The sequence below is a fragment of the Cavia porcellus genome, unplaced genomic scaffold (genome assembly GCF_034190915.1).
Source record: "Cavia porcellus strain 051 isolate PalLab524CR breed Dunkin Hartley unplaced genomic scaffold, mCavPor4.1 scaffold_15, whole genome shotgun sequence".
Classification (NCBI taxonomy): Eukaryota; Metazoa; Chordata; class Mammalia; order Rodentia; family Caviidae; genus Cavia; species Cavia porcellus.
Genome location: NW_026947498.1, coordinates 23,680,165 through 23,704,042, shown reverse-complemented (window position 1 = coordinate 23,704,042; position 23,878 = coordinate 23,680,165). Strand labels below are relative to the sequence as shown.

At 31.7% G+C, this 23,878-nt stretch overlaps 1 protein-coding gene across 1 annotated transcript in view; it reads right to left on the bottom strand.

Annotated features, from left to right (window-relative positions):
* The window catches only part of Lipi (lipase I), a 37,035-nt gene extending 17,534 nt beyond the window's left edge, over positions 1–19,501 (bottom strand). The window contains exons 1-7 of the mRNA XM_063225326.1: positions 19,455–19,501; positions 16,464–16,849; positions 13,633–13,741; positions 11,829–11,930; positions 5,652–5,741; positions 4,528–4,695; positions 1,943–2,047 (exon numbers count right to left, since the gene is read on the bottom strand). Of these exons, the coding sequence (XP_063081396.1) occupies positions 1,943–2,047; positions 4,528–4,695; positions 5,652–5,741; positions 11,829–11,930; positions 13,633–13,741; positions 16,464–16,760 (871 nt within the window). The 5' untranslated portion in view covers positions 16,761–16,849; positions 19,455–19,501. The remainder of the gene's footprint in view (positions 1–1,942; positions 2,048–4,527; positions 4,696–5,651; positions 5,742–11,828; positions 11,931–13,632; positions 13,742–16,463; positions 16,850–19,454) is intronic.
* Between the last annotated feature and the right edge of the window lie 4,377 nt (positions 19,502–23,878).

Here is a 23,878-nt window from a genome sequence, read left to right as displayed (position 1 = left end):
TTACTTACAGCAAATCATACTTTAGAGAAAAAGCTGTGGGTGTAGTTGGACACTTTCCTTCTGAAAGAACAAAAAGTTTGACTATTCACACAAGGACATTGAAAAATATCAGATGTGACTCACAGATTTCCTCTGCTATCTCAGGAAAAGCTGACAACAGAGATAGGATTGTTAGGAACGGATGATATAAGGAGATCACAAGTGAATCCAGTGACTTCTGCGGAGAACTATGAGAATGTTATAGGAACATAAATACTGCCAGTAACAAATCAAGATACAGGATGATCAAACTACGGCAACTTCAGGCAGAAGAAGCAAGAGAAAGAAATGAGGAGAAGGAGAAGGAAGAAGAGGCAGGCAGCAAAAACATAGAGCTGTGAATCAGATGCATAAAATAGAGGATTTTAAATTAATTGGAATTAGCTTGGCTGGTGAGATTACTGAGGACTGTGGATTTCACATTCCTTCAATTTTATTATTTTTTACAGCTACAAATGAATCTAAAATTAACTCTGTAAAATTATAATTTAACAAGTACACAGGCTCAGTTCTATAAAGCATGCATATTACTCACATTTAATGAATTACAATATCTTGAAATTTTAGTGACGATGGCTCTTTAACATTAACAACAACTGACCTCAAATATATTACTATAATAAAATGTGTTTTAATTATCTGTTCCCCAGTTATGGCATTCAATTTCAATAATCAGAAACTTCCTCATTAGAATTTTCACATAACAGAATTAACTTTTCCTCATAAGCCACCTCTAATTTTTCATTTATAAACAAAATATTTTTGATATCTTTGGTACATCCTCCCGAAGTAATTGATTTAATACATTCATGTGAGATTCTTCCTGTTCTAATTTTTTCCTCTTTTCTAACTGTAAATGTATTAGGAAAATTACTGATTGCATAAATAACAGTACTGAGGTTTATGAACTTAACTTGTTTTATGATTTGGGGGAAGATGTCTGCATTTTTGCCTGCATGGGGAAGATGACTGTGGCTGTGTCTGTCACTAAATGTGGAGTTTGAAAACGGAAGCAAAATTTTGCCAAACACTTTTGTTTGCAAACAGAATTGTTTGCAATAGAAGCATTGATAATGTGTGTTATTACTGTATAAAATATATGTTTTACATTCTGAAGTAGGAGTTAATAAACTATATATATATATATATATATATATATATATATATATATATATATCTGCTTTAGCTTGTATATAGTTGTCCACCCAATCATGTGTTTGTAGGTGTGTGTGGGGAGCGCACTTTTCCGTAGTGGCTGCATGAAGCTTGTAGATGTGGATTATGTGTGGGGAATAACTAGATTAGTCCACTGATTGGATTAGTGTCGTTTTAGGAGTGACTGAATTAGTTTACTGAAGACTGAAAGCACCCTGGTATAAATGGCATCAACTCCCAAATTTTCAGCCTCAATGGAATAAAAAGGGAAAGGGAGGCTCGCTGCTTTTTCTGCCTCCTGCTTGCTGGGTGTCTTGTCATGAACTGTTTCTCCTCAAGCCCTTCCCCTCTTCCATACAGCCCTCCCTTGCACTCAAACCTCTACAAATTATGAGCTAAAATAAATATTTCCTCCTTTAACTTATGTCAGGCATTTTGTTCCACGAATGAAACAAAGTAATTAAGATACCATCTTTGATGTTATATGCTGAAATAACTCTAGAAATGAAGTAACAATGAAATTTGGGGGTGCCTTGATTGTTTATGTTTCCTGTCTAAGTTTCTTGTTTATTACACAAACATCTATTTATTTTATCTAAAAAGAGTTAAATTCTTAGTTGAATTTATCCATCTGGCTCTAAAAAAGCATTATGAAATTTGAGAGGGTACTTAATGGACATTTTGTAGAAAACAAAAATGAATATAAAATTAATAATCTATTAATCTGTTAAAAACATTAACGACTTACCACAGAATGGATATCTTCCACTGGTGTCAAAAAATGTAGTGATCCTAACAGGCCATTTTTTAGTTCTTGTTTTTAAACTATGTTCCCAGTGCTCAGTATAATACTCTGAGATTTAAGAAAATATTAGAAGTTAAATGTCTATTAAATATTGTACAAAACTTTTAAGAAAACAAAGGATCCACATACGTTATAATCATTAACAATATGAATTTGACAACATAAGACGTATGCTTCAAATATTGTAGCATTGTGTTTATTTTAATTACAATTACGAATTTTTTGACACTGTTGAAGATGGAACTCAGGGCATTTTCACTGAGCCCTAGTCTCCATAGTTGGTACTGAACCAAGGGTCCTAGTGATGAGCTACATACATCCCAGACCTTTCTTTGTTGAATTAATTCATTTATTTTGACCTCAGTTGTCACTAAATTGCTCAGGTTCGATGTAAACTTTTGAAACTCCTTCTGTATTCAGCCTCGTGGTCTCTCAGAGTGCTGGGATGACAGGCACGTGCCACTCTGCTCATTATCATAATAAATCTCCAATTAAGATTTGCAAATGAATCCAATCTCTAAAAGTCTTATCAGAGCTTAGCACTGACCATACAGCTAACACTCCATTTGTAACAGTATTTACTACTAAATTCTGAATTCAGAGATTTACTTGTAATTCTTTTTAGTAAAATGATTACATAAAACTTGAACATAAAATTTAGCTCCATCAATAGAGTTCCCACTTTTTCCATGCATGCATATGTATAGATATACTAGGTATATGTATATTATATGCTGTCTGTCTCACTTTATATATATATATATATATATATATATATATATATATTTATGCAAAAATATTTATATATTATATATTGTATATTATTTATATATTATATATAAGTACCTAAAGAATAAGTATTATATATTCTCACATTAATAAAATTTAGGTATTACATATGCATACAGTAATACTTCATTTGGTGAATGGTTTTATTTGCATACAATTCTGTTAACAAACAAAAGCACTTGGCAAAATTGTGTTTCCATTCACTAAGTACAAGTTGGGTGACAAACACAACAATAGGCATCTTCTCCACACAAACACAAATGCAGTCATCTTCCCCCAAACTGTAAAACAACTTAAGTTAAAAATATCAGGTTCTGCCAGACATATATGAATAACGTTATTTGCTTCAGATGCTTCTTTGTGCCTAAATTTTGTTTTTGAAAATTTGAGACTTGAACATAGTAGAAAAGACCATAATTTAGAATTTGGAAGTATAGCTCTAGTTCTTATGTTCTTAAGCAATTCATATATTCATTGTGTCATATACAAGAAAGTGATGGACCAGAAAAGCAATCCTCAAATGAGGTCTGAAGAAAATGAATCCCATCATGTTCCACGGACAGAAGACAGATGTGAAAATATACATGTGGCAAAACCTGAATAGTGCATACCTCATCTAGAGATTTTCTATGTGTGCTAATATTTAGTTTTGCTGGAAAAAAATGGTTTAATTGGTTTAAAATGGTTTAAAAATGGTTTAATTCAGGCTTTGTAATTAGTACGCATTTCCAGAATTAGTTTGACCTTGGAAGATTTCTGGAAGATTTTTCTGTGATGCTGACAAGATGTTTTTGTGCTTATGGCATTCTAGGGTATGATACTGTCTTGAAAAACACTGAACGGTCTCAAGATTATTTCCAGTTTGACCATTCTATTTTTATGTGTGTTCCTTTTTATCTATAATTTCCCACCGGTAGACTTTCACATTTAGAAGCTAATTGTTTAACTGCTCTTACCAAGGTTTATTAATTTAGATGGTGTGAACCATGTATGATTTATGGCTGCTTATTGATAGCAAATGAAAAGTTGCCTATGGTACACACCTCCTTATTTGTTCCAAAGACTTCCTGTTTTTTTTTGTTTTTATTTCTTTTTTTAAGAAAAACTGCCAATCCTGCAAAAAAAGGTGCAATTTTTCTTCTTTAATTGGAAATACAAGTATATGATAGTTACATTCTTCTGAATATCAAGGACAGAAATCATGATTAGGTCACTGGAATTTGTCCATTATGTTCAGCATAAAAAGAAATTGAAACCCCTTTCATTAAAAACCCTACACTTAGTCAGAAATAAAATATGTACTCTGTACCATATTTCCACACAAAACTTTGTTTTCTGAGAGTATCTCCCTGTGTAGCTCAGACTGGCCTTGAAATCAGAGCAATCTTCCTGGCTCAGCCTCCTACTTGCTGGAATGATAGGTGTGTGCAACCACACCTATTTCTGCAGATGATTTTTCCATAAAATATTAACACATTAATAAGTTTAAAGCATAATTTGGCTTTCAGCAGCAAATGCTAATACAATTATGTTATTCGTTTCCATTCTAAAAACATTTTTGTTAGTGTATATTTGCAAATACATTGTGATAAATTTATATACATGCATAAGGAATCTTGATCCATTTTATTTCCCACTTTCCACTCTTCCCTCTGTTCTCCCCATCATTCTCAGATCCCCTTCCAATTTTTGAAAGTCTATTCATTTTCAAAATGAATTATAGTAATTAATTCTCTTACCTAGCCTAGGGCATGAATTTTTCTGAGAGCTGCCACAGTCCACACATAAACTAGTCTTGTAATCCTTGTATGAATGACAAGGAAATGAAACAAAACTGCAGTTTGTTTGCAAAGCTGCCATGAACAAATAAACTGCTCTCTGGTGGTCACATTTAATATATTCTATTCCTTAAGGGTGAAAAGACAAGCAAAAGAGCTAAAGCTGTATTAAACCAACGTCAAGTAAAGAAAAATTTAAAATGAATTTCTACTAAATTATGTGTACTCTGTGAATATGAAATTGTTAACTGCAATACAAAGGTATATTTTGAGACATTATAGATAATAAGATTGCAAAGTTAAATTTACCATGCTTTTCCCACGAAATTAACAATATATTTCCATAAGGTAATAATGTTTAATGAGAAAAAACATTTAATTTCAATAATATAACATGAGATACAAAGACATGATAGTATACTTAATTAACTAACTTCTAATTCCACATCCCTAAGATTTTTAAGTCAATATCAGAGATGCTATGGAAGCAGAATATCTATGCCATTAAAACACCTCCCTGCCTTTCCCCTACCTATCTCATTCTCATTCTTAGTCCTTTGATCAAATTTCTCTGCCTGCAATGACTCTGGTTATGTATTATGTTGACCAATGGCCACTATGGAGCTGAGACCACTTCTCGGTTAAGCTCTGAACTGAGTGAGTGCCTTTTGTTGGAGCAGCTGTTGGACGGGGAGGAGTGGCTCTGTTATATCTATGAACAGGAAAAATCAAGGTTCAAGAGTTTACAAATTTGTGTTGCACAGTAATATGATAAGGGTAAATGTGAAGTGTTGAGGTAATAGTTTTGTGACGTTAGCTACTTGTGCTCCTTCAGTGACTTAAAACTTTTAATGCTTAAAATGTCGAAAACTAAAATTGTTGAAATCATGACAAAATGAATAGGTCTCATCCATGAAAAAACCGTTAACCCTCATGAATTCAGTATTCATATTAAACTATTTCTAATCACTAGCTCTTCAAAACAAAATGAAACCAAAACATTTCCCACAGGTTAGAAGAAAATAATTTATTTTATTCCTCCATTTTGAAGCTTCTGTAATTCATTGGAAACACTAATTGAATACCTGAAAAAATTGATGTAGGACAGCCAGGTTGGTTTTTTCCTCCGTTTGGATAAAAATCTATATGTCCCAATGGCTCTTGAATACCTAAACCTAAGAAGAAAAGTTCCCAAGAATCATGAGCTGTATGTAGTTATCTTAGCAATACTTGAATAAACCAAGTATCCTATACAATCTGTGAAAACTACTCTTTAAAATTTTGAATTGGTGCTGGGGATTTAGCTCATTGGCATAAGTGCCTACACAGCAAGCATGAGGTTGTGAGTTCAATCCCCAGTACAAAAAAAAAAAAAAAAAAAAAAAGTTTTGAGTTGAAAATAAAATTAAAAGCTACACTTTTAATTATGACTTTTCTTATATTGGCTTTCCAAATTAACTATTCATGAAAATTATATTTCATTAATTTAATATATTTAGTAATGAACAATTTATGAGTCATTTATTGTTATTTGTGCTATGAATGAATAAATAAAAAAACTAACAAATATTTGTAATGGCAAATACTTTCTAGTGAAAGTAGGCTGTAATAAATAAGACCAATACTATAATACTCTATGTCAGATAATAATAAGCACTATGAAGAAAATTAAGGGGAACAAGAGAAGAGAAAAAACGCCTAAGGACATTGATAGTTGGCTGTGGCATTTCCCACAGGGAAGGTTGTATAGTTAAGCAAAGATGCAAAAGAATAAAGTGGATATGTGTGTAGATGAACTTGAGGTAGGGTAGCAGGAGCCAAATATATTAGCAAGATCATGGGAAGAAAAAAAATCAAGTAACATTTTAGGTCACAGCGATGATGATCCCCTTACTTTGACTATCTCAGACCTCTTGATGTCAGATTCCCTAATTTGTAAAATCTTTAGAGTATACTACTTCATCTGGAGCAGCCTGGGCCAGAGTGGCTTACAATATCCACCTATGATTTATAGGCTTCTGTGAATACAGTTTTGAGGCATTAGTTGAGATTCAAGTTCCCAATTCATTACCACTACCCAATCTGTAACCCAGTAAAGCTGCAGAGTGAAAAAAGGCTACTAAGGTCAGCATAGTGAGGATTATAATGGCATGTAAGATCTTGCTACCAATAAGATTGAACTGCTTGAATTAACGTACAAATTTCCAAAACAATAAACCCTCAAGAGTAATGGACAATAGTTTTGGCATAACAAAGATAAATACTTGCATCTGAAAGGATTAAACGCAATAATGTGATTTAGTTTTCGTAATAAACTGAATACAGTAATGTCTAATGAGGTGTCAGACGGATATGAAAGCACATAAATGTTATGTGAGTAGGGGACAAGAGGTTAACATACAAATAAAAATAAAAAACAATTGGGATGATTTCATTCAAAGCCATAGAATTATGGGTAGCATATATGGAATTTGACTGTAGCAATATTCAATCTCTTTATACTCCATAATCCACTCAGCAAGAAATGGCATGTTCTGAATATGACCAAATAAGAAGCACAACAATTCTGGAGCTCTCTGAAATTGTTTCATGTCTCAACTTGAGTTTTTGTCACAGCATTTGTTTGAAAAGGCTATTTTCTGATATTAGGTAAGCTGATTAAATGATATATATTATATACTATTTTAATGAAATAAAATTCAGTTTTAAATAGCTTTTTAATAATAAGTTTACTTTTTATATGTCCCTGAATTAGTTTACTAATGTAATATTTTTGTAGGATTTTGACATGTAATTATAATAATGCTACAAATGTTCACTCCTCTAATGTCTTTGTTACATTTTGATGTTTAGTTTATGATGGTCTTAAAAGGCTTATAAAAAACTATCCTCTTTATTTGTTCATTTGAAAATATGTGAAAGGGATTTTTTTTGGGGGTGGGAGAAAGAACACAATCTGCCTGGTATTTTGTCATAAGGTTTTAAATTGAGGTTTTATTTCATTAATATTCACAAAATTAGTTAAATTTTCTGTCTTAATTTATCAGTTCTGGAAAGTTCTTTTTACTTTTTAATAAGAATTTGGTTAATATTTATATGATGTAGATCCTTATCTCTTAGTAGAGTGTCTTAGTTACTTTTCTTTCATTGCTGATACAAAATACCCAGCACCTAAAGTTAAAGGGGGAAAGGTTTATTTAGATCACAGTTTGTAGAGGTTTCAGTGCCTCATTGGCTGGCTCCAAAGCAGGATGGCTTGGCAGATATGCATTGCAGAGGACAAACATGTTGTTCATGGCAGTCAGAAGGTAGCAAAAGAAGCAAGAAATAAGACAAGAGTCTTTCTGTTTCTTATATCCAAGATACCAGGATTAGGGTGGTCCCAAACTAATTAGTGGGCTGATTTTGTATTCAACCACCCTTAATAATAGCACCCATAAACCTTGCATTGAACCATGAATCAGTCACACACTGTATTCATTCACCTCTGACAAAGGTAAATACTTGCGTCTGAAAGGATTAAACACAGTAATGTGGTTTAGTTTTCGTAATAAACAGAATACAGTAATGTCTAATGAGGTGTCAGAGGGATATGAAAGCACATAAATGTTATGTGAGTAGGGGACAAAAGGACTAGACCATATGACCTTTGGGGGAACATCTAGATACAACCTGTAACAGAATAGTAATCTTACTACCAGTAATATTTGTAACTGTACAGACTTTTCATTACTAAACTACTGAGTTTCCTCTCTTTGCCTTATTTTTTGTCTCCAAGGATTTACTGATTTTTGAGGAGTGAAGCATTCTTTTTCTTTCAATATGTGGAAAAAGGCAAAGATGGCACAAATCCAATTTTTAAATTAATTCATATTTTCCATATATTGGGTTTTTCCATATTTCTATATTTTGTGTGCATACTATTTGCTTCTTTCTCCATTATTAAGCATTTATTTCATGTTTAACTGTTAATTATTCAAGAAAGATAGATGCTTCTGTTATTTATATCTAATACTTTAAAGAAGAGTATTAACAAATATATTTGGTTCTGGTCATGGTTTTTGCTTAATAATAAATTTTAATGTGTACCAAATTTAATACTCTTAGTTCAAAGTATTTTAATTTTCATTATTACATATTTTTATTAGTTTCTCATGTATGCATCTTAATTTTCAAAAGTATATTACTTTTCTAGTTACATTTTTATTTACTGCTGGCAGAGATGCATTAATGGTAGAAAATATGGCTCTCTATGGCTCCCTTTAGAATTTTTGACAACATCCCTAAAATCTAGCATACGCTGACATTCTATAAAATAGCCAAGGGTGCCTGGAGTGATATATGCCTTTGTTGTAATCTTTCTATTTTTAGTATTAGTTCCACAGCAGCCCAGATACAGTGTTCATTTTCTTTCTGCCTGCAGAATAGCCTTTCTTTTTATGGTGATTTCTCTCTGTTTATTTTTGTCTGAAACAAAATATATAACATTTTAATTCCAGAAATACATTTGCATACCACCTTAGCAGTTATTCTTTTGTAGTGTTGAACTTGACATTCCATTATTTCCTGCATTTTATTATTTGTGTTTACAATGCAGTTGTAAGGCTGATAAACTGTGTTAATCTTATTTTAAAAGGTAAGCTTTGATAGTAATCTTTTCTGCCACTCTACTATCTTGTCCTCTTTATCTGATTTGAATGAACTGGAGATTTTCAATTTGCAAATTGATTATATGTCTTTAATTTTGGGAAACTCTGAGTTAATATTTCTTAAACTATGACTCCTCTTTCATCTCTCTCTACTTTTATTCTAGGATTCTAATTAAACATGATTTATCATTTCACTGTGTAGTTCAGACAGCTCTTTGATCTTATATTACTTACTTTTATATTCATTTGCCTTATTCTAAAAATCTACTCCTCACCTAGTTTGTAGTTTACTCATTCTTTGTTTCAAATTTACTGTTAAACCTTTCTCATGTCAACTTTTAATGTAAAGATCTTTCATTATTTTTATGTCATAAAAGAACCTACTTGTGTTTTCAGTATCTGTTGAAATTTCAGTCTTTTATTTTTCTTGGAGGGGAAAGGCATGTTTTTGTAGTCAGTGAACAACAATTTTAATACCTGGAGGTCTAAGGTTCAGTACGCATTAACCATTGTTTCTGCATTCTTGTTCCATATATGGTGGTTATCTTTACTTAAATGCTAAACATTTACGTCAAAATAGTTTTGTAAATATAATGAGAACTGAAAGCTGATGTGATCTTCTTTAAAAAGAAAAACTACTGTTTTCTTCTGCTAGGTACCCAGGATCTCCTTTAACAAAACTTGGTAAATGGATTTTTTTCGAATCACCTCAAATGACTTAGACATTTGGCCACAGACCTTATAAAGTAGGTTGGCTTAAATTTTCCACTTATTCCAAGAATGATTTTTCTTTGGAATCCTACACAATAATCAGAAATGTACAATCACTATGAAATGATTGCAAAGACTTTTCCCAGACTCTGTATCAAAAAACCTTCGATGAAAACATTGTCTGTAAATTGCCAAATATTTTTTTCTTTATTGTGTATATTGGACTAGCAATTTTCTCCTGATGTTTCAGCAAGCATCCTTGTCCAAATCACCTAATTCACGACTTAGAATACCACATCGTTTCTTTAATAGACACAAGGGAATATGGCTAAATATTACTAGCAAGAAAAAAATAAAATTATTAAGTAGTACTCAAGGAAAATGTATTCTGTCAAATCTGTGCAGAGGCCAGGCATCTTGTTCATAAATTCCTTGAGACAACTGAATATAAACAAAAATCTTTGTTTCACATTTGTGGTGCCAACAAAAAGATCATTAAGAGGTGCTAACTATGTGACATTTAGTAGTAGGTTAGATCTGATAGGCTGACTCCCCAAAAGATTAAGGGAAGATATGACAATGCTCGATAGTTCATTAATAAATATTTTTAAAAATGAACACTGTAAATGCAAACAAATGTGAAATGGAAATGAAGATAGTAAAAAAATACAAGCAGTCAAATAGAAAGGCCATATCCAGAATTAAGTTACAATATCAGAGAATAAGAAGTGTTTGGACTAGAGAGGATCTAGTAAATAACCAATAGATGTATCATGGTGCAGTATTAAATTGACCCTAAGGGTTAAAGTTATAAAAATAAAGAATGTGAAGTTGGATTATCATAATAAAACTATAAATCTTGAAACAATCACTTTCAGTGAGGAGGAATCTGAATCTAAATTCTAACTAAAGAATAGTTGTTTCCAGTGTAATCTTAAACCATGGCATGTGGTCGTAAGGGTTGACTAATTGTCTTATCTCACATTCATATTCATATATATTTGGTATATTTGTTGTACATACATAGAAGGCAAAAATCGATGTGACATCAAAAGATTAATTCAAGGTAATAAGGAGGTAGTACTTGGATCAAAAACAAAGGAATCTTCAGGACCAGTGGAAGTAATAGTAGTCTTAGTCTCATCTCCTCCCTTCTCTGTCTTAGCACTTACCCTTCCTATTCCCTAAACTGCAATGAACTTGTTATCAGTTCATCAGAATAGTGTATCACTGAAGTTCAGACTCTGTAATAAAAAGATAGGATTTCACATTCTGACTTTACTACTTACTGGCCTTGTGACCTTTATCCTAGTTCATCAGTGTGTGAATAGGATCTTGTAATGATCTCATTAAAATATTAGAAATATTTAATTCATGTAAAGCATTTGAATCACTCCATAACACATACAAAGTATTCAATGGATAATACTACCAGACTAACGTTAGTAAACATATCAGGGCCAACATTATTAATACTTTGTTAGAGATTTTCATAAATATAACAAAAATACAAATATTATCTTCCTACCTTTAGGAAAAATACTGTATCTGCAGCTGAAATGCTATGGTCAGTTCTAGTTGGTATATGCTATATTAAGAACATGAATAATGAACAGTAATTGAAATACAGTAGGACTATTAAATGTGAGAAGCAAATATGACCAAATCAATGACTGTCTGCAGGCTGAACAGAATAAACTATTTTCATGAAATCTCAGTCTTAAAAATGACATGATTCTTCATGAAATCTGAAGGAAGCAAATTGAAGGCAAAACAATGCAGGAAATCATTAACACCAAAAAAAGTCTTATCAAAAACTCTCCTCTTTGAACTTCCTGTTCCCCATGGTCTAAATTTTGTTTTTCATTTTTAAATAATTAACCCATAAATCCTCTTTGTTACCATCAACATCAGAATGGATGACGTCCACCAACTTTGCATCAGTGTAATCTAATCTGCTGTTTGATGGTTTTCCAGAAAATTTTGGCCCAGCAGGATCGAGACCTGAAATAAAAGAAGCTATCAATTCAATCAAGTCTCATTTGAATATTCATTACATGTGATTGTATTCTAAGAATAATAAGCATTCATAGTTTTGGTTTAGATCTGTTCAAAAACATAAATAAAATTTGATACATAGCAAAACTTTTCATTTGTGGGTATTTATTACAAACTTTCAAAGATTGTCAACTCAAACAACACAAGAGATACATTAACAAAATATTTTAAAATATTTTAATATTTTGTATAAATGGTAATTGACAGTAAACTTCACAACTTTATAGTTAATAATCAGTCCCTCTACTCCTGAGGAGGGAATAAGAAATATCATCTTTCCCGTCTTGAACTTTGTGCCTTATTAATTCATTCATACACATTCTTGGGTTGAAAATGCTTTCCAAATATTATTAGAGGATAAGAATAAAATATATTTACTATTACATTATCATTCACTAAAGATAACAATATCCTTTAATAAAAGAAAAACATATTAAAAATTCCAATTAGTATGGATATTACTTCTGGAGTATTTCAAATGCAAAGCAAAAATTCTGGGCTCATGATTTTCTGAGGAAAACAGGTAAAACTAAATTTCTTCATAATAGATATGCAGCAGATGAAACAGTTATCTCTAAAACATAATTTTAAAAGCATAATACAGTGTTATTCACCTCAGACTCGCCTGTTAACTCTATCTTATTGGTTCAGTTGGCTGAATGATTCGTTTCTCTCTTCCCATAAATTGCCCAGATGTACAGCCTTCATGTTTATGTGTCTTAAATCATGATAATTGTCTGGTATTTGGTGCCATTTAAAAAGACTTGTATGTGCATGGCCACATCTGTTGATACAAGTTATTTCTCCTATACTTCTATCTTTGTTTTAAACTTTAACTAAAGACTATATTATATTTTATTAAAGCTTAAAATTACTATTAGTCTTCTATAGGCATGGTTATCAATAATTGATAAATAAAAAATAACACAAAATGGTTCAAATATAGTCTTCTTCTTCTTGTTCTGCCTCCTCCTCCTCCTCCTCCTCCTCCTCTTCTTCTAAAATCACTACCACTTCTCAGGAGATATTGAAAATTGTGTTAGCATCACTTGGTTGTTGTTACCTGGATGACTATGGACTACGAGGGATGCTGGGAAGTAGATTCTTCTAGCACTCAAAATATTTACAAGATTTAAGTACATCAAAATCCATGAACTGTGCACTGTTACATTTTAGTCAACATAGGCATAAGTTGACAGGTGTAATTTTCCTGTGTAGTCTTACAATACTGTGCCATTAAAATTTAAATAGAACTGTGTCATGGGAGGCCTCATGCCTGTAATTCCAGGACTTGGGAAGCTGAGGTAGGAGGATTGCTGCGACTTTGAAGCCAGCTACATGTTAACTACATAACAAGTATAATAACTGCATAACAAGTTGAAGTCCAGTTTGAACTATATAGAGAGACCCTACTCAAAAAGTTTAGATAGAAATATTAAAATTGATTATTTTCTCACATTTCCATCATAGTATTTGAAGTTCTATTAAGAACAAGAGAGGCTAATATTTGAATATAATATATGAAAAATAAATGTTCATACATGATACATAATATTTAATTGTTGTACTGGTTAAGTTTTAATGAAATAAACTTTGATACTCCACAGTTTTATAAAATGATAATTTTATTTTAAAAAATGCATTTTACCTGTTATTCTTCCTAGTTCACCATGAAAAATCTTTCCAACAAAACCACAAATGTGAGCCCCTAAACTGATACCTATGAAATGAAAATTTTCAAGAGATGCTCCCTGCACCTGTAAGTAAAAAGTTTCATTATTTTTATTTTGCATAATCACAAAACATCTCTCTTACATCAATATTCTAAAATTTGTTATTTTTCTGGTTTAATTCTGAGAGATAGGGAAGAGATTTTATAATTCTGAAATAAGTATAATTTTGTTTATAAAATATCTTGTGCCATAAATATTTGACTTTTCTCTATTCATTTTTAACAATATCAATTTTTTATTTAAAATCTAAAACCACTTAGCTATGATACAACATATTTCATAAAGAATAATAGTTACCAAAACTTTTTGGAATCATAAAAATATGACACTAGGTGCTTACTTTGTGCTAGGTACTTTGACATGTTCTTTATAAATCTCACATTTAATATTCCCAGTTTCCTCATGGCTTAATCACTTCTATCATACTGCCTAAAACTTTGTCTGGTTTCTATTAATTTACAGCAGTCAAATTTTACTAAGTAAAATTTATATTAATTTACAGCAGTCAAATTTTACTAAGTAAGCAGCCTCAGAAACATACATACTTATCAGGAAGAAGATGGACTTCAAGGTGCTAGGATCTGAGTATTAATGTCACCTCAAAATTAATGTGTTGAAATCCTAATGTCGGGGCTGGGGATTTAGCTCAGCGGCATAAGCACCTGCCTTGCTAGCAGGCGGTCGTGAGTTCGATCCCCGGTACCGATAAAAATGAAAAAAAAAAAAAAAAAAAAAAAAGAAAAAGAAAAAAAAGAAATCCTAATGTCTAAGGTGCTGATAGAGGTGGGGTCTTATAAGTGATTATAAAATGAGGTTGGAACATCTAAGAATGGAATTAGCACTCTAACAAAGGAGGCCTGAGAGGTTTCACTGGATCCTTTCACCATGAGATCACATTGTGAGGAGACATCCATGAATCAGCAAACGGACCTTCCCCAGATATGGGCTGTGTCACGTCCTTGATCTTGGGCTTCCCTGCCTATCCAACTAGAAGAAATACATGTCTATGGTATATCAGTCTACTCTGTGGTGTTTGCTACAGCAGATCCCATGGATATAAACAGGAATCCAGATCAGTTTGACACTAAGATTTATGCTAATCTACCATTTGGTTTTATCTAATCCGATTGTATCAAAAATTCCAGCATAACTGGTAAAAGTGCAATAATCATCCTCATGTGAGGGATAATAAAATGGGTTTTTAAGTGATATTGCCCATCACAAACTGGAGAGTGATGGAGATAATCTTCTCAGGCCAAGGTTTAAACACCTGTTAGCTGCAAGAGAGAAGACATTAGCAGTTTGTATGAAGGCATTTACTTCTCATATTTTCAGGAAGTTAAGACACTTAAGCACAGTTTCAGCCTGCAGAGTCAAATGTCTGATGGCCTATAGAAAGAAGTGGTGCATTTGCCATTAGTTAAAAATTAGGCTTGCTTTTTCTAAGCACAAAATAGTAATTTCCTAGAGTGATACTCAAATATCCAAGGGAGCATTTTTCCAAATGGTAATGGTAATGATAATGATCTTTTCATCCTTTCTTAATATAAAATTTTAACAACCAAATGCATTCTCAGAAATTCATATATCTCATCAAAATGCATACAAATTTCCTGCATTTCTCCATTAAATCCTATACTTGGTAACCTTTGAGATACATGTTTATTAAAGGCATGTATAATCAAAAACAGCAATTATGCAATTTTACTGAATATCAGTAAGAATGTCAAGGCAATTACATCTACAGATAAAATATAGTTTTATCCAGACTAGAAGATGTAACAATAATAATTAAATCTGACTTTATTTAGTGATCATTGTCACCTAAGGGTTAAACACAAACACACATGCATTTACATATATGTGTGTGTGTGTGTGCATTTGAATGTTCACTTAATAGTAAAACAAATTATAAATTTTGATTATCACAAACATACAAGTACGAAAACGTACACAGAGAGGTTTAGTGACTGTTCAAAGTCACATATAGGAAAAGTGATGAATTTGAGTCAGACTCCTAATCAGTATATGTAGTAATTCTGGACCTGTTATGCTTGTTCTGTTTCAAAAGAGGCTTGGAAGCTCAGCATGGCACAACACAATTGTAGGTGTTAAGTCCACAAATGCCTTACGAATCAAATATAAACCTTCCTTCTCACAAGTATCCATCACCTGCCTCTCAGGACAGATATATCTATATAACCTTTTTTTTTTTTTTTTAAGGTTAAAGGTTGACTTAGTAAACAGAATCATCAAATCACAGATGGTGTAGAATTTATTTGACCTGAACCAACTCTGAGCAGATTTAAATGGAACAAAAGTCTGCTTTCAAAGCTGGCAAAGTATGCTACTTTCTAGGTTGTGTTTTCCTCAATTTAACCAATTCACATTATGAACTATATACATATGATGATATCTATAATGATTGCACTTGTACAGTTCATAAACTTCTACCCACACAGATCACTAGTTTATTCCTAAGTTAGTACTGGTATTGCTAGAGGAATTCTTAAACTGATTTTAAATAAGACATAACTGAATCTTCAAGATTATTTAAAATATGAAAGGTCGAATCTAGTATAGAATTAATGACTGAAGCAAAAAAAATACGACTGCAATAAGTCAATAAATTGAAGTAGTAAATTTAAATGCTTTTGGAAAAAAGTATGTTGCATTACTGTTTTGTAGTACTGCTTAACACTATGTATTCGTACAGTATGTAGATGCACAAATTTTCCACACTTACCAAAAGGTTCTGAATGTATCTACTTAAAACTTCAGCAACTTTTCTGGTGTTTTTAACTGCTCTGTTGTAAATAAAAGTTGCAGCACCCTGGTTCCAGTCTACAACGATTAGATTCACATCTTCCTTATTCAGTAAAGTCCATACAAATTTGTGAAGCCATGATGGTGTGGAGCCCACTGGTCTGTATCCATGAATAAGCCAGACTGTTTTTCTGTGTTTGTTGAAATTAATATTAACTGAATTATTTTGCTGAAATAGTGGTTCAGCACAGTTGAAGTTGTTCCTTGTGTATAGCATCAGAATTATCTTTAATCTATGAATAAACAGTTCTTTTAAGGAATCCTTTACATTTAGCTTAGAGAATTCAAGGCATAGTCTTCTGTTCTCTGAAATTCAAAAGAAAAATAATCAGACAACCTAATTACTGGGATCGTATAGATTCTTATTGCTGCTACAGGCAACAGAGAACTGAACTTTGAGACTGAGAGAATTTTGATTGATTTGCATTTCCACATAATTTACTGAGCAACTACAACATTCAAAGTGATACAGTTATTAGGCATAAAGAATTTGTTAATTGTAATAAAAGCTTTATAAACTATAATGAGCATTGTTTGTATGAATTAGAAAATAAAAGTAATGTTTCTGAATGAAAACACTAATACTGTTAATAATGTGACAAACACACCAATATAGTTAGGTAAATTGATTATAAATGTTAATATTTTATGAAGAGTTTACATGAGATAAGTGTTAGAAGAAAGACAATTTATAAGACCAGTTCTCAAATATAAATTAAAACAACAAAGTATCATTTTTCTTATCAAAATAAAAATAGAAAACTTAAAATGCATTAGTCAAGTATAATATCCATATACATGATTGCTAAGAAAAAAAGATAGGACTTTCTTTTTAAATTGTTTATGTATGTGTATCTATTGTGTATTATTCATATAATAAAATTTTTATTTTACTTTCTACAACTTACATTAATGAAATAAACATCTTATATTATATATAAAAACATTATATTTTAATGTAATATGTATACTGTCCAAAAATGCATAGTATCTTAAATCTCATTATTATAATATTCCTGATAGTATGTGTCTTCTACCATCTATCTATACATCTATCTAACTATCCATTTATACATTCCTAAAGGAATTAGAGTAGCAGAAAATAGAGTAAATAAGAAAAATTAATAACAATAGTCATTGCTAGGCAGTGAAACAATGGCTGCTTTTTATTTTCCTTTTCATAATTTATCAGAAATGTACTTTGAGTCAAAAAGTGCATATTCTCAAAAATTTTATTGTAAATTATTTTATTGATGAAAGCATATACAGGTATTGTTTCTAGAACTTTAATTTTGTATGAACTTTTGGGAAAGAGATTTATCAACATATATCAAAAATTCACAGAAGTTTTTATATTTTATGCTAATGACTTTACTTCCAAGAATATATACTTAGAAAAACACAGGAAATGACTAACATATTGTATTAATATTGAATGAGTTTTATATTGTGGGACATTGCCAAGCTGTACTCTTCTAAGTAATGAGGCCCCTTGCCTTCATCTTCTTTGATCTCTCCTTCAACAAAATTTACTGAGTTATAGAGAGCTGGATATATGGAAACAAATGTTCCCTTAATTTGCTAAAAGAATGTGATCAAATTCTTCTAACTTGTCTCATTACAGCATGTAGGTGAGAATTGCCCCTCTTCCTGCTGGTAGCTAGAATGGGGGCTTGAACAAGAACCTGTGAGATTCTAGGGCTAAGACATAAGATTACATCTCAGATGAGGCCGTGGGACTTAGAAAGAATTATACTATCTTGGCAGTAAAGGTGGCAGCACTGCATACATCAAGCTAACCATTGCATTGCTAATTGGAGCCTTCACACCTGGTACAAAATTTCTCTGTTTCTCCTTACAGCCAATAGCTGCAAAATTTCTTTTCCCTAGCACTCTACTGTGGTGCCCCACCCATATCCCTCATTGATGCCAATAAAACTCATAAACACTCTGCGAGGATGAAATAGGAGATTTGCAAGACTGAATCCAGTCTGAGCAACTGGTTCAAAATAAAAGATAAAGAAAGAGCTGGAGATGTTGTTTAGTAGACAGGTCCTAAGTTCATTTCCCAGATATACATATGTATATATTACATGTAAATTTATGTATACATATATGTATATGGATATGTATATGGATATGTATGTAGTATATATTTATAATATATACATATGTGAGAAAAATATGTATATATATATATGTGTCTGTATATATATACCTTATATTGCTAGCTAGAACTTTGCAGAAGGCCAAATGCAATCAATAAATCTAATAATCTGGTTTATTTACAACCAAATAGATTTTTTTTAACCTGGCATAGAATAATGAGAAATTAATTAGTAGGATCCTTGTGATAAAATTAAGGAAAAGAAATCATCACTGAAGCCCTGTTCATTAGGAAAAAAACGTTATTTTAGAAACAGGTGCAAGATTCCATTGAGAGAAAATTTATTGAGGTTAAAAAATAAAAGGATGAGATGAAGAACAGAATGATAAAACTAGTAAAAATATAATTACATAGTAACAATTCATATAATTTCTATAAAGACATGAAAAGCTCCAATAGAAATAAATGAAGAAACATATTAAAATTTTGCAGGGAAACGTGTGTGTGTGTGTGTGTGTGTGTGTGTGTGTGTGTGTGTGTGTATGTGCGTGTGTGTGTGTGTGTGTGTGTAAAATTTTCAGTCAAATTTAAAATTATTTGTTTTTCTTTAGGGGAGTAGTCATGTGTGTGTGTGTGTGTGTGTAAAATTTTCAGTGAAATTTACAATTATTTCTTTTTCTTTTTGGGAGTAGTTTTTGGGAGAAGAGAGATAGCAGTTACAGTATAAAGGAAATAGCTGCATACCAATTTTTACAAACTGAAACGGCTCAACACATGTATAGAAAATCAGTTAATCACACTCACCAAAAGACTTCCTAGAAACTGGTGTGGATTTTGTTGAAAGAGAAAAATATCCTAAAAATAACAAAGTATGACATCTGAGTTACAAACAATGGAATGAAGTAAAGATGATTTCATTTGTCATATAAAAGAATACAGTACAACAATATAATAAATAGATAAGTCTAATGAATCAAAGTTGAGTCAAAATATTTATAATAATATTGTAATAATTTATACCTAATGTCTAATAATTTTATAATTTTCCTATAAGATACCACTAATATATAGTATACTTCCTGACATTATCATTCTTAAATATAAATGTTAGATTTATTGGTGAAAAGATTCATAGATATTCACAGAATGAAAAATTAGAAATGTGTATGGAAATAAACTCTGACTTGAGTTTCTTAAACATTAGATTAATCAATTCTGTTATATTTAAAATTAGAGATAAAAATAAAATTCCATGCATCATAAATGCATAAGGATCATTATAAAAACATCCTTCAAAAATAAGGGAGAAATTAAAATTTCTCAGACAAAAAAGGTTATAAGTTCTCTACTAGTGACTGATTCTATGTAAAATTCAATGTTAGAAACAAAGTTTAAAAAAAAAGAAGAAAAGAAAAAGAAGTACTATGTTAAATGATAATGCCTTGTTTTGCCTAGATTTTGACCTGAAAATGAAAGCACATTAAAGAGTAATTTAAAGTCATATCAATATATAAAACTCTGTGACAAAAAAAAGCCTGAAAAACACAGAAAAAATGTATTATTGTAATTTTTGTTTGTAATTCCCATCATTTCCCATAGCATTTAAATAAAACAAATGTGTAAATACAATTATAACTTTATGATAAAGGGCATAAAGTATACAAAGTAATATTTTGTCATCATAAACATAAAATTTGACAGAACTGTGAGATTTTATGTAATTGAAGTTTAATATAAACTAGATTGTTATAATTTTGTGTTATTTGTGATTCCCACAGTAACCACATAGAAACTATATATAGACCATATAATTAAAAAAAAGAAACAGTAATCAAAACATGCCATTCCTGAAAATCAAAACATAATGAAAAGGGAAAGAAATGGGAGATGAAATGCCTTAAGATACAAAAAACTAATAAATAAAAGGCAAGCTGAGCACTTTACTACCACTATTTAAGTGTAGGATGAATTAAACTACTCCATCAAAAGAAAGATTAACAATGACAAAAAAAAAAAAAGAATAGGCTCTAACTATATGTTATCCAGAGAGACTTGTTTTTGATCTAAAGATATAGATAAAGTGAAATTTAAATGGTAAAAGTGATATTTAATTCAAAAAGGGGCTCATATGTTACATTAATAAGAGAAAATAGCTCTTAGGTTAAAAACTGATGAGGCTAAGAAATCCGTTGAAGAACTCATACAGAAAAATTTAAGAAGAAAACAGGGTGGCTGTATTATATCAGATTTGTCATGATTTATTAAATACTACAAAATAAAAAGCACAACTAATAAAAGGAAAGATCAAAACATTGAGATTCATCAAAAGTTTAAACTACCATGCAAATCAGAAGAGATTATCTACAGAATGCAAAGGCAATCTCAGAATGGGGGAAATGTTTACAAATTATACTGTTGATAAGGATTAATATGTACACTATATGGAGAACTCCTAAAACAACAACTAAAGTTCAAAATCTGTTTAAGAGGTAGTAAAGAACTGACACCACGCCAAAAAGAAATTTAAATGGTCAATAAGTTCTTGGAAGTACGCTCAACACTAGTTATTTTTTAAAATATATATATAAATTTAAAACCAAAATCAGATACCACATTCAACCTTCCAGTTTGCCTCTACCATTCTTTTAAATCAGAAAGTAATGGCTCTCTAGCAGGACATAGAGAACCAGGGAACTTGCAGCACTGTTCATAGAGACACGAAATGGTGTCACTGCTGTGGAAACAGCTCTCTGACTTTTCCAAAATCCTTAAAATAGAATTGCCATATGATCCAGTGATCCCATTTCTGGATATCCACCCTAAGAACCGAAGGAAAGGATTTAATGATATATTTGTGTACCCATGATTTTATAAACATTCACAGTAGCTAGAAGGTGAAAGGAACAAAATAAATGGATAAACAAAATCTCTAAATAAATAGCAGTCAAATTTTTAAAAAATCAAATTCTGACAAATGTTGCAACATGGGATATTGTGGATTGGTAACTGGTGACTAATTTAAACAACAGCTGAACTAAATCAGTACCATGCTGAGTGTAGATGGCCCATCTGAGGGCCATTATGAGGATGAAAAGCAGACCCAGAGAAGAAGAGCAGTGTTGTTTGTGGGTTTTCCCAAGCAGTGTCATTGTTGGCTCTCCTGGAAGAGTTTGTCATGCTGGCTCCCCTGATATGAACTCAGTTGTTACCATCAGAGCAGCTCAGAATCTTGTTGCTGAGAACTGCTGTGGTTCACTTTGGAGGAGGTTTGGTTCTTCATACTTTGAGCACCACTTCTTGACTCCAAAGGGGAAGATAGGTGCTACTTAATGTTTTAGAGAAGTCTGTCATGCTGGCTTCCTGATATGTACTCAGTTGTTCTCTTCTTGAGAGGAGCTCAGCAGCTCACTGTCGCGGAGGAGGCTGTGGTATTTTTTGGGAGAGCGCTGATCTTTATTTTGAGTATTGGTTCTTGGCTCCACTGCAGAACCCTCAGCCTACTGGCACTGATCCTTCAACCCACAATCATAGCTTCCACCACTGATTTTAGGCCTGCCCAGCACCGAAGTTTCTAGGTCTTTAGTATGTGGACATATTTCCTGCACTTTTTTGGTATTTGATTCCTTTGGTGACCATTATAAATAATACTATAAATTATGTGTCCTATATGTAAATTGTTCTTGCAAGCCCTCCTGACTACAACATAGGAAAACCTTGAATGCACTGTTTTAAGTAAAAATGTGACAAACATAAAAAATGAAATACGTATGATTTCATCTAAATGTCACATCTACAGTTAGTTAAAGTGATAGAAAAAGTAGAGTGGTGGTAGTTTCCAGGGTGGGGGAGAAAATAGGGAACAAGAAATTAATGTTTAATCTGTATAGAAGCTCAGTCTGGGAAAGTGAAAAAGAATTTTTTTAAGAAGTCAAAGAACAGTAAATCCTAGGACTGCTACCAGTAAGAAAGGAATCTTCTACACTGCTGATGGGAAAGTAACTTAGTACAACCAGCATGGAAGTCCATATGGAGATTTTTTGAAGAACTAAAACTAAAAATTCCATTTAACTCAGCTACTCCCCTTCTAGGTATCTCCTCAAAAGAGTTAAAGACATCATATTACACTGACATATGCATACCAATGTTTATAGCCTAATAATTCATAATAGTTATAACCTGCAAGCAAGAGATGAATGAATAAAGAAAATGTGATATTTATATACAATAGAATATCACTTCATTATGAAGATAAATCAAAACATTTATAAGAAATAGATATACTGGGAAATTTAATGTTCAGTGAAATAAATCAGATATAGAAGTTTAAATACCATATGATATTACTAATTTGAGTAAAGCAAATAAGATGCAAACAAGATGCAAAATAAAGGATGGTTATACGGAAACAAGGATTCAGGTCTTTTGCAAATAGAAAGCAATCAAGGAGACACAGGGCAAGGCAGGGCAGCGGTTAGGGAGGTAAGAAGGTTTAAACTGTGTCATGTATAGGTACCAAGTACCCAAAGTGACTACAGACACTATATGTCACAAACATGAATTAAGAATAATAATAAGTATAAAAATGAAAACGTGGAAAGAGGAATTAAAGACAGAGAGGTGTGGGGAAAGAAGGAAATATAAAAGAATTAAGCTGTGTTATGTACATGCACCCACTTCCTAAGATTAATGTAAACTTCATGTACTGTAAACATACACTAATAAGATTTTATAATGTCAAAAGAAATGAATATATTTTACCAAAATTGTAAGGCTCAAGAATAATAAGAAATTATATTTGACATCATTAGACATCCAAAAATGTAAATGTAAGTTGAATTCACATTTTTTTTTGTAGCAGGTATTGAACTCATGACTTCACACTTGCCACAAGGTGCTTTTGTCACTGAGCTAAATCCGTAGCCCTCGTAAATGTAAATTGAAATCAAAATTACATACCACCAATGTAAACTAAAGTCAAAATTGTATGCCACTTCAAACCCACTAGAATAACTAAAATTTTTTTTAAAGACACAAAACAATAGTAAGGATGTAAAACAACAAAACCTTTGTATATCACTGGAGAAATGACAAAAATGGCACATTTTGTAAAACACATTTGCAGCTCCTACAATGTTACAAAAGTCAATTCTACTCAAATTAGTTTACACATATAATGCAACTCTAAATTAAGGTTTCAATGAAATGTACTAAGAGGGGGGAAAGTACAT